The following is a 16,012-nucleotide window of genomic DNA, read 5'->3' as shown; positions in this document are numbered from 1 at the left end:
ATTTATTTTTATTTAGTGCAGGTATTTTTAAAGCACGGACCTATCCATAGTGGAACGCTTGACAATTAACAGAGACAGTTATCCTTAACAGTGTTCCAGTCTAATTAAAGTAAATACGTATTTGGTAGTGCCTTAAAAGGCAATCAGAAAGTTAGCTATTCAGACTTCATGAAATACCCATTTAGGTGATCACACTCCATGTCACCAGATAAGCAAGATAAATAACATGAATGTTTTTAGAAATAATATGTATCGTCGTTCTCATTTTTATAACCGCAATCATATGCATAAATGTTCTTGAAACTTAAGGCCTCTGTAAATCTTTCAGACATATTTCTAATTTTTCTAGCAAGCCCAGAATGTTTTAAAAAATATTCATCTTCTATAATTAATATCACAAGCTGTATTAAACGGTTATTCTTTATTGTGCAGGACAAACCCTAAAGTAGTCTTACCAACAGTGCTTAATTTGAACAGGTGGCTGCCAGTCGGGGCCACTGGCACATATTTTTGGGGACCAGCACTTATTTTTCCACATTAGCAGTGGCGTAACGAAACTCGAGGAGCCCCCCCTGCAAAGTACAAGGAAGGCCCCCCTTCCGCCTCACTCAGGAGCTCTCAGGCCAGCATACTTTACTTAGGGGACCCCCCTGCACTGCAGGGGCCTTTTTATGCCCCTGCACATTAGACATTTGAGGATAGCAGGAGAGGGGAAAACACACGGCGTGAATGGTTGGGAAGAGAAAGAAGGAAGAACCGTCTCAAAGGGAGAAAGCAGGAACCTGCAAGAGTGAGGTAAAGGGGCAGGGAGTGCCTGGTACTGGGTTAAAGAAGCACAAAGTGTATTTAAGACGATGGAGACTTCGGCGCGTCGATGTTTAATTTCACCAGTGTGGGCTTCTGAGCACAGCTTTGGGCACCAGCATTCATTTATTTACTGATTAAGCACTGATTATCAATTATGTTTGAAATTAAAATGATGTGAATCAGTGGCTGACTCTTTGTAATTGGTCTGGCCTTTGCGACATCTTAGCTGTCATACAAGACCATTGTTTTTAGCAAAAGATATTTTACATATATTTAGGGACTTTTTGTCAGCACTCTTGAGCTACTGGTCTGTTCAACTGTCCTTCACTCTCTGGGGCATATGTACGAAGAAATGGCATAGTGCGGTGCTGTGGAAAATTTTGTAGCGCCGCGCCATTTCAAAACCGCAGGAATGCACCATATTTACAAGAATTCTGCACACGCCTGTGTTTTCTGCAGCACACATAGAGATAGCATTAAATAATTGTGCATAAAATTTGTTCCATGCCTGTTCAATATGTCACTTTTTGTGCGTCTTATGTTTGTGCATTTTTTATTTCCCAAGTTCCCAGATGGACTGCACATAGTGGGTACTAAAAGGAAACTGAGACAGATGCAGTGCAAACGTTGTGCATTTGTATATTTTTGTGCTTGCATGCATTCACTCATTAATATAAGGCCTATTGGCTTTGCCAATACTTGTTTAAAGTGGGTAACCCGTTGATTCTAAAGAATTAGTTTGAGTAGGAGATGAGCTCCTTGTGTAGAGAATTTGCCCACAGTTAGGATGTGAGCTCTGTCAGATATAGAGGAAACTTCTGCAAAGCACACCCGATAAGTGAAAAATGCCATGAAATTGTCGTTCTGGTGAGGTTTGCAGGAGGAACTGACTTTAATTATTTTGGGTTCCTCCTTCAAACTTGTTGTATCAGTTGTATGACATACTTACACAGTTATCAGAAGGATGGACATCAATTCCCCAAAATACCAGGGGTAGCGGAAGTGACATCACACACCCTATGACCTCAGTGATATTGTATGATGTGTTGTTTTATCACTGACGTTCCATAATGGGTCATTGTCAAATTTGGTGGGTGTGTAGACTTGGTTTTGCATATTAGATGTGTTGCACTAATAAAAATAAAACTCCAATTATAACAGCAGCTGAAGGTTTCATTCTTCACTTTGTAAAATGTTGATGCTAAAGTTCTGTATCACATGGACAAACTCGTATTTTCATGTCTCAGTAGAATTATGTTTGAATCAATTTTCAGAGGCAAGAAAGAATATTAAAATGTTCTTTCAGTAGAATTGTAAATGTACAAGGTTTTCCCTAGCTGTCCCAGCAGAATCACATCAATTGCAGTAAAACTTATTGTAGTACAGGTGGCATCCGTGAGAATCTCCATGTTTTAAATTAATGGGAGCCTTTCAAAATGCATTTACTTGCAACTGTTTGACATTGTTTAATTCTGATTGGTCTATTTTGTGGGAATAGTGTGATTAATCAATTTTGGCCATATTACTCGATTTCTGTATGAGTCATAATCTGAAAATAAAACTTTAATGTTTAAGCTTTCCCACTGTGCCATTCTTGTAAGGCCAATAAGTTCAACGTGTTTACATTGAAATTTGCCATTTGGAGTGCTTTAAAGGGACACCAAATCCGCTTCCAGTCCATCAGTTGCACAAGGTAGAAAGGTGGAGCTCAACGTCATTGAAAGGGGTTTCTCTGCAAGGCAAATATTTTGCCCACATAGAAAAAACAAAAAAATGTGCCTTAACACAGGGAAATCCATTCCCCCTGCCGAGAATTCTGTACAGTAGGAAGGGATTCCAAGCATGGATATCATGTGATTTTCCAAGGAATCTGAAAGAAAGTTGGGAATTCCAATCAGAATGAGTGAATTCCAAAAAAGTAGTAAAATGGGGCCTCCATTATTTGAACTCTTTTGAATATGAACTATGTTATTGGCTTAAATTATTTCTTATTGTTGATACATTTTAAATTATGATCAGTTTTAACACTATCCATAATGAGAACCATTAAAAGGAAGACTGTATTTAAAATGATGATTTTTCAAGTATTCACAATAATTAAACTTGGTAAGAAATTGTTTAAAATATGCTTATTTAACATCTTTATTTTTTTATTTAATTATAAGAGTGCACATTGAACTACTCCATATATGTATTTTATGGAACTAAAATCAGGGGGCACAAGGGTCAAGCGAGAGGTCACAAGGGTCAAGACAGGGGTGTGTTACAGTGTCACTATCTACAGACTCTGTGTCCAGTAATATAAAGGAAATATTGATTTCTAACCAGAGGAACATAATCATTCTTCTTTGATGAAAATTTGCCCACAGAATCAAAAGAGTTCAATTTTGCCTATTTTTCCCTATTTCACAGAAACGTAGCAGATGCAGGGTGAGGGGGGATTTCGACAGACAATGACGAGGGACATTTTCACTCGTCATCGTCCGTTGAAATCCAACCCAAACCGCCCTCACCGCCCCACACCGCTTACCAGCACGGGCCGCTCCTGGGCAGATGTCCTGACCGCCCATATTGCAAGAGCATTTTTATAGCCTATTGTACTTGTAATAAGGCAAACGGGACATCAGTCATGTTTGTAATGGACTACCATCTGCCCACCTCCATATAAGGCCCCAAATGGCTTATTTACCACCGCCAAAGTGCTTGAGCAGGAGTTGCCACAACTCCTCCTTCCTAGCTAAAGCCCTTCAGCCAAAACAAGAATGGTTTACCAGGGTGGCAGAGCTTTTTCAGTAAAATTTCTCCTGCCAACACAGTAAGAGCACTTTCAGTGGCAAATCCTTGTGACTATATCATGCAATATGTTTAGTTCTCAGAAATAAACAGCATCCTAGACAGATGTGACAGATGATATATTAATATTAAGAGCACAAATAGGGAATTCAGAAAGCTCTATAAGAAATAATAATGACAGGATGAATTGAGTATAAATAAATGTAATACATTTTAGAAGAGAATAAAAAACACCAAAGCAGAAATATTCAAGAAAAGGTGTGTCATATTTTCAAATTGGGAAACAGCGTTTACAACGATGCCGTTACCACGCAGGTAGGTAACAACACGGTTGTTACAACGACAGCGTTATTACCATGCGTGGCTTTACATCGCAAGTCATTTCTATGACTTGCGCTAGGTGGCGTGCAACACCAGGGAATGTGTTGGATTTTAAGTCCAACACATTCTCTGTTGTTGCGCTAACTGGAGTAGGAATAGTAATTTATACTATTCCTAAGTCCAGCGCGCCATCTAGCGCAAGTCGTAGAAACGACTTGCGATGTAAAGCCACGTGTGGTAACAACGCGGTCGTTGTAACGTCCGCGTTGTAACCTACCGCGTGGTATTTGCTCACGTAGTAACGTCATACATTCTTTCAAATTACAAGTGAGAAAGTTGTCAGTGCAATACATTTACCTCGGGGCTGACTGAATGAACTTCTGAATTGGCTGTGGCACTTAAAACAGAAATTGCATCAATGCTGATAAACATTTAGTTATATCAAAATGGGATGATTCTGGGAGGGATGAAAGCCTCACAGTCCTTTCGATACCAAAGTACAGACTCAATAAGACTCTGTGCTAATTTCAGACACACATCTCTAAAGTTGGAAAAAAGTGACAGAAGCTACAATGGAAAGCATAAAATGTCTGGAAGATCAGTAATGTAATATGGTGGGTAATTCAGTGCCTAGAAGCTTGTTAGGTGGAACTTTCCCTATATCAAGTGATCAGTCAGAATTATTGTTTCTTGAGGCTGCTCTACTTACCCTCATTTCTAACAACATTGGCAAATGTCTTCAAGAAGCCTGTCTGCTTCCCTGACATGGACATGACCTGGATCCTAGATTTGATGCAGTCCACTGGGAACACAATTAGCCACAGAGCAACACCACCAAAGCCACCGCTTATCACCAAGGGTACAACACCTGGTGAAAGAAGGAATGCAAGTTTTTTCAGTGTACATACAAAGCACAGTTTAATATGAATAACACATGAGGACACAAGTGGCCATTATTCAATATAACTGTATGCAAACCTAACTTTGTCTTGTAAAGATATGTGGCATAGTACATGCTATCCTTTATGTCCATCTCTAGTCCCTGTAGTTCACACACACCAAGTACAGCTTGGCACTTTTCTCTAATTAAGAAATACTGCTTCCACTGTGGAATGTAGATAAAGTTATTGCATTTGGGTGAAAAGATGAAAAATCAAAAAAGCTGCATACCTTGACTGATAATACTACATCCAGATTTGAGCTCTTCTTTGGATAACTTGGAATGTAGATAGAGAGAGGGATTCATGAACAAAAATGTGCTGCTCGGAATTTGCAAATGGATGCAAACTGCACTATCTAGCTGGGCTACAGTTTAAGATGCTTTGATTTTTCCTTTAGCGAGCAATACACATTCAAGCACACAATAATTAGAATCATATGTGGATATATATAATAGCTTATAGGCATATGTGTCAGCCAAGAGAATCTACAGCATGACAGGAAAGACTGAAGGCTTGATTAAATGTTGCACCACCTGATATTCCTAATCCCGGGGTTATAGGTGATTCCAGTTTGCAGTATCACCAAGGGATTAGCAGTGATTCCCTCGTAGACCATGTGGTAATAGCGCTGGAGTCATAATGCTGTTTTGTGTGATATCTTATTGTTCCTTTTAAAATGTATATTAACCTCTAGGGTGTGATTGACATGACCTCTATATCCAGAGCACTGGGCACAGTGGATGGGAAGGTCATGCTCAGGGGCGTAGCATCGGGAAAGTTGTTGCCGTGGACAGCTCTTGTACTCCCCCATTCCAGATCTTCCTAGACCAGAGGGAAAGGGTCTTCCTCTCCAGGTCAGGAGGTATGACTTTCTGCTACTAATTCAATCATATCGATATTCGGTGATGTCATTTGAAGGAAATGCCACCAGGAAAACACTTCCTGGTCTCCCCTCGGGTGCAAAGGGGGCGGAAAGAGCCCCATTCTCCTAATTTTCAGGGAATTATGCCACAAAAGGGTTGTGCTTGGAAGTTGTGCCTCTCAGCTTGCCAGCAGCACCCTTCACCTCGCAGAAAGTTCCAGGTGATCACAATAGGCCGCAACCGCCTGTAACATCTACAAGGCACCTGGGATAATAATGGATGAAATGGTAGGGGTGGTCACTAAGCACATGATCTTTGCTCCTCTACTAATAGAATGCTGCAACGCGTGGGCCACACTTTTCTTTTGGATCATTGCAAAATGACGATCAATTGATAAGAGAATTTTTCATGATCCAGAACAAAGACATTACCTGTTATTCTGTTATTTATACTAAAATGAGCCATTTGTAGCAACCTTAGAATAACAGAAGATTGTGAACAAACACGTAAGGTCCTACACTTACTCCTGGCAGTGTGCGTGCAGCTGCTTGATGGTGGTTCATAATTCACTGAGCTATATTGCAAGGATTATGACTTTTGAGCTGCAGGTAACACAAGGACCTCTGCAGCAAAAGCTGTCACTTACCTGTCTACATAAAATACAAACACATCTTTTGTTACTAAGCTAAGTTCTTTTTCCATTCAGCAGGAAGAGCAGCTACAGGGGTAAGTGTACCTTGAGCTCACCAATAGTCTGTTAGACCTTTGCCTGCTGGAGCAAGGGTAGAGGATCAGTTGAGGTGCGTTGCACCGGATGGAGACCAGCCTTTTGCTGCAATTGATGGGTGTTCAGTGGACACAATTAAACTCTAATTGAGTTTTTCAATTTATTTGTGGATGATGGGTTTCTCAGTGAGATGGTTATCGAGTCTCTTTGTCAAACAGTATTTTAGGAGCATGGGACAGGTTACTACTCCATTTAAGAATGCATCAGTTGGCTCCAATGATTGTGGAGGAGCAGAAGTTTTATAGTCTTACACTGCTAATGGAATTGTGTATAAGACATCTGTGTCTCCCTACTGGCCTTTGACACACTGTAGGCCACTAGAATAGAGATGACTGTTTGTTTTTGCAACAAGATGCTTCATTTCAATGATAATGCACATGCCTGTCTCAGATCGTGGGGCTTAGGGCAATGTGTTGTTATATCGAGTGAATACTGAATTTGAATACTGAGTGTCGGAATGTGTTGCACTCGGCAGCTGCTTGCTGCTGGTTCATAATTCACTGAGCTATACTATAAGGATTATAACTTGTAACCTGTAGGTAACACAACAATCTCTGTAGTAAAGGCAGTACATTAGCTTTCTACATAAAATACAAACACATTACATGCATGCTGCAGCAGGCACAGTAATCCTCTGTGATATTTTGATTTGGAACTGTCCTAAATCAGTGGAACCCGATCAATGAAAAAATGGTTGGTATTGGAAGACATTGCTACTAAATGGTCAAGAAGATTGCCAGGAACAGGTTTTGCATAGGGTTTCAAGTACAGTCCTCGACTGATTTAAATGCTTTTGATATTTCATCAGTGCAACCGGTGGTTTAGTTTTTTTAATAAAAAAGCATCTGGTAACTCATGTTTCAAAAAGCAAAACAGACATATTGTTATCCCCAGAGGAACCCCACTTTTTATGAATTCTTTGTAAAATGTGCTTATGAGGCTTGGGAGTACCAAGGTACTGGCTTGGCACATTAGAGAACTGCATTCACGATAAGGACAACGTTGTTAGTCAAGGTAGAGATAGCTTCATGATAACATGAAAAACAGAGAATCTACTTCTCAAATTCTTCTCGACACCTGCAAGTCAATGGATCTGAAAACAACATGGTATGCTTTAGTTATGCACATCAATGTCAGAGTATGTAGTTTGACATACGTGATATGTATCATTATCAATGAATTTATTTGAAATAAACATGAAAGCAGTCATCATACCACGTTTCTCTTTTATATACAACATATCTTGGTCTGACGTGAGCAAAAGTACTTGCACAATCTCAGATGGTTAAAACCTGCAAAAAATATTGCAGAATCATATCCTGATCTTTTAATACAAAGGGCAAAGAATTATGAAATGGACCAGATCTTCTTTGCTACTTACTTCACCAACAAAAGGGTGCTACTGTTTTCTCTTCATTCCATTTTCCTGTAAAGCTCATGGCGGCTCGAGGTAACGTTCCTAACTAGGCTTAAATTATAACTACGCGGTCAATATGATCATGAACATCTGATAGACGTGGTTCTAAGGAATCAGACGCCGTCAGTGATAACTATTCTACAAAGTACCACTAATCCATATGTTATTATACCCTTACTTTCATTAGCTTCTGATGCAACTTTTCAGCAACGATTTTCTCTGCATTCTTCGGGATTCATAAATTCTCATCTAACCACTGTTTCAAATCTATTTTACTCAATAGTTTTTGCAAATACTTTGGCTATGGGAATTTGTGTGAATTACACTGAGTCATTATTCTCTGTATCATTTTTCTATGTGGTGGATATTTTTCTTTCCACTGTTTACCCAATATACAGAGAACATACTTTTAAGTAAGTAATTTAAGAATGTAATCCCCACTTCTGTATTTACATCATAGTTTGTAAAGTCCAGTTGCAAGTCCCACTAGCAAGTTGAGATGCTCAACAATGATTTTAAGATTTTATTCTGTGTGGTTTCTAAGATGACATCACGCTTGTGTGCCCTGTATGTGCACCATATACAACCTTCATAATTGATTTTGCAGACTTTCAGGCCAATGGATTTCACACTCTTTCTGTATATCTATGAAAATGTTACATCACCTCATTTGTCTGTGAAGCACCCCCTGTTGATTTCTTAATGTTTCCTCCAACTCATTCTAAAGGAAAGCTGATCCCTTATATCAAATACAGAGGGCCATCTACTATCATCATTTTACCAACATTCGTTTTCTTTTTCAAAATACTATTGATTTAGATTGTAACCCTGTAATGCACAGATCCTTATTCTTCCAATAGCTTTCAAAAGCGGATAACAGCATCTGAAAAGCATTCAAAGATTTTGCAAGAATGACTGCACCAAGATCAAGATGAACGCACTGGTAAGAGCTCATGATTACTGTAGTGCTTGTATATTGGTGCATTGATTTTTAGGAATTCGTCTGAACACATTTATTGGTGAGGAGGGTTTCCAGATTTCACACAATGCTCAGTTATGAAAAATATTCCCAACAAATTAATGTCACTCACTTACAATGATGCTTAATGGTCATTTATATGAAATCTAAACGTAAGGGGTTAAATCTATGCAGTGAGATCAAATCTTACTTCACAACCTTGCCTGTAGGATTGTTACAATAGATCCTAGTGTAACAAAGGAAATAAATAAGGCACAACCAGTGGATTAAAAGAAACAGTGGCCTCATAGGACACAGTGTCAGGATTAGAAACTCTCCTATACAGCACATTCTCCTTTTTATGAGCATTCTGAGTGGGTGAAGGAAGGTGAGGCGACTAATTAAAGAAAGAAGGCATGGTATCAAATGTACTGTAAGATCCCACCAAAAAAGAGGGACTATTAAGATTGATCAGCAAAAATATTGTCGCCACACCTCTAGACATTTAGTCCATGTAAATTTACTCCCTGAGTATTAAAGAAGATATGATTAAACATTTTCACTCCACATTAAACTTACTGAGAAGTCCATTCATATACTGCAAAGATAGACTGCCCGCTTCTTGTTGTGTCTTACACAGGTTGTTGCTTCCTTAAGTTATTCAGTTTCAGAAAGTTTCAAATCTACACATTATCAACCATTTAGTCAGCATGCATCCCTGAATCAACATGTTGGTATTAATTCCATGTGAATATAGGAATATTTAAAATAATGATCCATGGCAATCCCGCCAAGTGGCCATATTGAACCATTATGTCAGTTCTGAGAAAACCCATAGGATGGGCCTTTTAGAGTATGACAAACTATTTTTTTACCTTTACAATTATTAACTTTCTCAATATCAGGACCCGCCATTAAATCAGTGTTTCAAATCCAACTGCACTGTCCATTGCCATTGTTAAAAATATATTCTCAGTTAAGATGTTAAATGATTTATTTAACTAAGTCAAAAGCCGGCAATATTATATGCGAACATATACGTACCAAGTTCATCTTTAGATTTCCCTTCTGATAAAAAGAAAGAGCGACCCAGCTCATATCCTCCAAAGAAGAAAAAATATCCCGGGACCTCTCTCAGTAAAGTGCTGGTAAGTCCTTGATACAATCCGAAAGGTCCCTCTTTTTGGAGAATGCTCTTCACCACCGACCAAACTGTGCTGACAGAGGATAGACAATTTTCAATGGCCAATATATAATCCTACGCAATATGACCCCCCCAACACTTTTTATCCTCATTATTTTATGCTATGCAATATGATAATTGAAGGAACACATAAATGCAAGGCATAGTGCAATTCTCTCCTGGGGCACTGAGTGTGTGCTAGGCACCACTGAGGCTTTTGCTCCATAGTTTATATGGTGTAGCTCTACTGCAGCCACTAATTGAAGGCACATTCCTACCACTGCAAAATATTATTATAATTCTGAAGTATGAGCCACGTTGCCACCATAGTATTTGTTTTGGCGCTTTGCGTATTATTTAATTTGATTGTTATGTAGTTTGATACTCAGATGGAATAAAGGCTCAACACATTCATAACACACCTCTTGGGCAGTTCACAAATGTGACACACCTAACCCACAACCATTTGCAGATGTTGAGGATGATCAGGCAGTTCAGGCCTCCATGACTCCATTCACTACGGTGCGCAAGGCGGTGCGCTGTCCATTCCCACATTAACATTGTTGAAGAGATTGGAGCGCAACTTATTGAGCACAGAGCGTTTGCCTTGGTGTGTCCTTTGCATGTGGGTTTGCCTTCTCATAAGGCAACATCAGGGCCTGATTAGGAGTTCGGACTTACCGCAGCAGTCCAAAGAAAACCGCTGCTGCAGCGGTCTCCCGCCCGCTGTATTACGATATGACCGCTGGCACTGCAGTGGTGTATCTGACGGCAGTGTGTATTTTTTCTTATATGTCGAATGTACACATATGAATGACGCGTGAAAAAATACCTACTAGAGTTTTTTTCCCATTGCTGGAGTCTGGATCATATGTGCCCAGTCCAGTCATTGGGTAAATACTGCAACAGGGACTTACCTGGATTTCGGACCCAAAAGTTTCATTTTCTTTGGGGTCAAGGTACTGCTGTGAAGGGGGGACCTGGAGAAAGGGATCCACGTCGGAGACTGAAGGGGAAGAAAGGAAATGGGTGAGTATGCACCTCAATTCCTTCGATTCTATAGATTTGAAGCAGGAGGTTCCACCGCCACGGTTGGCTCGTCAGAAAGCCAACTTGTAATTCTAATGGCAGTTCAACTTCTCTTTACAGCCCTATGACAGCTGCTTTCCCCCAACCGCCGTTGATGCGGTCTGCCAATGGCTGTCAGTGCTCTGGCGGTCTTCCGAACAGCAAACTTACAACATTGAAAAACGGATGACAGACTGCCTAGTTGGTGGCGGTTAATCCGATGTTGACGCGACGACAGCGGTTGGACAGCCGAACTCGTAATCAGGCCCTCAGTCTCATTGACAATGTAGACAGCGGGGGCATACAATGAAGGGCCATGCTGAAAATTCAACTATAACACTTTCAATATTTTTGCATTAACTAACACAGCTCCCCACAAGTATAGTGTGTAGAAAAAATGACACAAGTAAATTCAACAATTGATTGTTTAGAAGGTGCAACATATACATCAACCTCAACTGATCATATATATATATCTAAGGCAATATAGACACCTAAACTGTTTCAATATTGAAATCTATTCTGTTGAAATACAAACCCAGTGAGTCACAAATTACTTCTATTCAGACGTTTAAGAAATATATTTTACTGTTTCCCTGTCATCAAGTTCTCTTTCCAATTTTTGTTGGATTATCACACTATGCACATTTAAAATGTACATCTATGCAGAGGTATTCCCTTTTCACTCTTACCTTTTTCGTCTTTGCCAGCTTCGGGTGACATTTCTCTTTTGGTTTTCCGCAGTGTTAGGCACAAGGGACTGAGACTTCTTGAATATGTCTTGGCCTGCTTCCTTATTTTATTTCGTTTTATTTTCCCCTTTCTAATGCCTATTTTTCTCTTTTACTGTTTGTTCATTCAAGAAAATAATGAACAAACTTGTTTTCTCTTAGTGAGGTCCACATTTTTGTAGCTGTTTTATTAGAATAATACCCTACTGGTTTTCCTCCCTCTTAGAATGGACTCTTGAGTCTAATGTGATGACGTATGTGTGTGTGTGATTTTCTCTGCATTAGAATTCGTTTGGAGGGTGCGCATATGAGGCATTATCAATATACCAGTGAATGGAAGCGAAGTGGCAATTTTAGGATGGAGAAAAAATTATAGCAAAACGTTCTGCTTGCAAAAGTCAAACTGGCACATGAAATTGAACGAAAGATGGATTGCCAGGTGATGTTTTCTTCTGCTCACAGTGGTCACAAGTGAGTACATTCTAAGCATTATGTGTTAGGTTCACCTGGGGAAGGAATGCATCATCCTACACTCATCAATGCACATAAGGGGAACCCCCATTTAGTAGTATTTTTATGGGTATTAACAACGTTTTGAATGCCTTCTCCACACTTTTTGCACCTCCAAAAGTACACATGTATGTCACGGGTCCACCGTAGTTGTGGGAACGGATAAACAATATTTCCTTGTAAATATAATAGTATAAAAATCATTTTGCAAACTGTCCCTTTTTGCTAAACATGTTCGTATGTAGTCCCCCAGTGCAGAATCAGCACGTGTAGAGTTAGTGAAAATCATGTGTGCTAGAAAATGCCAATAATAAATGTATCTGTCATTGAGCCTAAAGATTCAGTGAATTAGGTGCGCAGGCGTAAATCTTTGGAAATACATAGTCATATATCAAGAGATTTAACTATATTATAGAATATGATGAAGGGTGCTTAGATTTTATTTGTGGACTTGACATATAACATCGTCAAAGCTCGTACAGCGACAGACCTATATAACATTGCACACAGTTTGGGATATTTTGTAAATCTCGGGCAATAAATATTTATGGCAAAGTCACGCATCACAAGAAAACCACAGCAAGTCACCTTGCTGTGTGACAGGAAAAAGACAGGAATGCACAGTATCTTTGTCCCTGCGTTGCCACCATTTTGGCTGCCTAGCGCCAACGCAGGCACCCTTGCACTATGGTGCAAGGGTGCCCTCACTGAAAGGAGGATTTTTTTTTGCAGAAAGGGGCACCTTCCTGCACAAAAACAATCCCCTGAGCTATTTTCCTCTTTCTATGTGTGCTTCAGAATGCAGCACACATATAAAGAGGAAGTAACGGGGAGAAATGAAGATATTTCTCCTTGTTAAGCCTCACCGGGGAAGGTGTAGCATTTTGGTGCGTTCCCAGGTTTACCGCTTTTGGTAAATCTGGGAATGCATCAAAATTCATGGATGTTGCGTGGGAACCACGCAACACACATTGAATGCCTCCCTGGTGCAGAGTAAAGCAACACAGCTATTTGCACTGCTTTACTCCAGATTTATTAAGCAACTCAGGGCCACGCTAGGTGGCCTTGTGTGACTTGATAAAATGCATTTTGGCTTGCGTCGCCATGCACCACGTTGCATGGTGCAAGCGTGACACAATTCCATACATCAACATGCCCCCTAAAATCTAGCTGCGTTCTAAATTCTCTACAGTTGTTGAAAATGCCTTGTTGCAATCTACAAATGCAAGAATTTGTAGTATCAGTCTTTTTTAACTATGTCCAAGAGGCGGGTGCATAGCTACTGTTGCCAGTCTATTGGCTTGATTCTTATTGGCCGCATTAGAAGCTGTATTATCATCAGTGGAAAGTGATTCTTTTCTTAGAATTAAATGCTATCTAAATTGGCTATGTTACTCCAAAACAACGTTTGCTGGCTGAAACTGATTTCTCATTTAAGTAAACACTGCCCTCAATGGGTCATATTAAGTACAGCAGATTGTGGAATCTTTTTTTTTTTCTTCAGATTTCAATGTGTTTTATTTATTTTATACAAGAATGCATTATCAATTCTCGTACAGGGTTAGCATAGGGTGTAACAATCGCTGAGTATACATCAGTGTCCTGAGAGATTATGATTCTTAGCTAACCCAACATGACGTTACTTAGTGAAAAAGAGAGAAAGGAAGACAAAAAAAGGCAGGAAAAGCAAGGGGTGAAAGAAGAGATAGGGGACAGGCACTGAGAATTGCATTACTTATTTACTATTTTCATCTGACAAGCAGTGGGGGTGTTCTTACACATGATGGCATACATACAGGCCCGAGAGGACCACATTGGCTGCGACCAGTAGGGCCCAGTTAAGTTCCATTGTCAGTGTGGAGCCTACAAGGGGGTGCCAGGATGTGTTTCGCCGACCTGTCTTGTTTTCATGGGGGCTCAAAAGAGTCAAGATACGTGCCGAGAGACTTCCTTCTGGAGACCGATTTCCAGGGTGAGTTCTGTAGTGCAATGTTGTCCGCTCCTATAAGATGCGTGATCCAGCCTTTGTAAGATGTCTTATTTGTGTCTTTCCAATTGATGAGGACCATTTTCACTGCTGCTGTCAGTAGCAGGTCTAGTAGGTCCTTATCGTGTTCTGATCTTATTTCTGTGCTCATAAATGCCGTGGTGAGGGTGGAGAATTATTTTGTTAGCGTACAGTCAAAAATTTCTTTATAAGAGCAAAGACCACAAAAATCGCCCTACTAAAGGTAGATAAGAAGCTAGAGAATTTTCTTTTCAGATTTCAATGTGTTTTATTTATTTTATACAAGAATGCATTAGCAATTCTGGTACAGGGTTAGCATAGGGTGTAACAATCGCTGAGTATACATCAGTGTCCTGAGAGATTATGATTCTTAGCTAACCCAACATGACGTTACTTAGTGAAAAAGAGAGAAAGGAAGACAAAAAAAGGCAGGAAAAGCAAGGGGTGAAAGAAGAGATAGGGGACAGGCACTGAGAATTGCATTACTTATTTACTATTTTTATCTGACAAGCAGTGGCCAGGATGTGTTTCGCCGACCTGTCTTGTTTTCATGGGGGCTCAAAAGAGTCAAGATACGTGCCGAGAGACTTCCTTCTGGAGACCGGTTTCCAGGGTGAGTTCTGTAGTGCAATGTTGTCCGCTCCTATAAGATGCGTGATCCAATTGAACCAGCCTTTGTAAGATGTCTTACTTGTGTCTTTCCAATTGGCGAGGACCATTTTCACTGCTGCTGTCAGTAGCAGGTCTAGTAGGTCCTTATCGTGTTCTGATCTCATTTCTGTGCTCATAAATGCCGTGGTGAGGGTGGAGAATTATTTTGTTAGCGTACAGTCAAACATTTCTTTATAAGAGCAAAGACCACAAAAATCGCCCTACTAAAGGTAGATAAGAAGCTAGAGAATAGCATCAAAGGTTTCAAAATGGAATTACTCTGGGCCAATAGTAAGATCCGTTATAAAGGGAAAAGCCTAGCCTTTGATACATGGATTGAGAGAGGTATCTACTATCCTTACCAACTAGAAAATGAATCATACCCCATTACATTCACAGCCCTCAAGTCAAGACATAACCTAAAGGACATTGAACTCTATAACTTTTTGAAAATCAGAGCGGCCTTGTCTAAAACCAAATTATCTACCTCACAACCTTCAATCTCCCGGTATGTGTCAAACATCAATAAATTAGGACACCAGGTCTCGCAGCTCTACAAACTCCTCCGCCCAAATCCTCTAAGTTTAACGACTAGACAATTGCCTATTGGGATAATCAAGCTAAACCTACACATAACAAACAAGAATGCTCCACACTATGGGCCTCGGCATCACGCAATAAGATTTCCCCTGTGCTCTCACAAACAAAATTTTGGCTGCTCCACAAGGCTTTTTGGACCCCAGCACAGTTACACTCATTAGGCCTCAGGGAGGATGCGCTATGCTGGAACTGGAATAAAGAAAAAGGGGATCTAGCACATCTTATCCTTCATTGCCCACCACTCAAAACATTCTGGGGGAAGTCTTTGCTCTTATAAGCAGATTGTGGATTCTAAAGTAACATTTCACATCTTCTTGAGTCATCTTGTCAGCTGTATTGCTTCAACTACTATTAGCATGTTCGTGATTTTTTCA

The 16,012-nt window shown here is 40.0% G+C and overlaps 1 protein-coding gene across 1 annotated transcript in view; it reads right to left on the bottom strand.

The window, feature by feature from the left end:
• LOC146802186 (mitochondrial ornithine transporter 1-like) overlaps positions 1-16,012 on the bottom strand; it is a 144,367-nt gene that overhangs the window by 6,413 nt on the left and 121,942 nt on the right. Inside the window, exons 5-6 of the mRNA XM_085621772.1 lie at positions 9,932-10,104; positions 4,631-4,789 (exon numbers count right to left, since the gene is read on the bottom strand). Coding sequence (XP_085477898.1) covers positions 4,631-4,789; positions 9,932-10,104 — 332 coding nt within the window. The remainder of the gene's footprint in view (positions 1-4,630; positions 4,790-9,931; positions 10,105-16,012) is intronic.

Source organism: Triturus cristatus, chromosome 8, assembly GCF_964204655.1.
Source record: "Triturus cristatus chromosome 8, aTriCri1.1, whole genome shotgun sequence".
NCBI lineage: Eukaryota > Metazoa > Chordata > Amphibia > Caudata > Salamandridae > Triturus > Triturus cristatus.
This window is presented reverse-complemented; position numbering and strand designations above follow the sequence as displayed.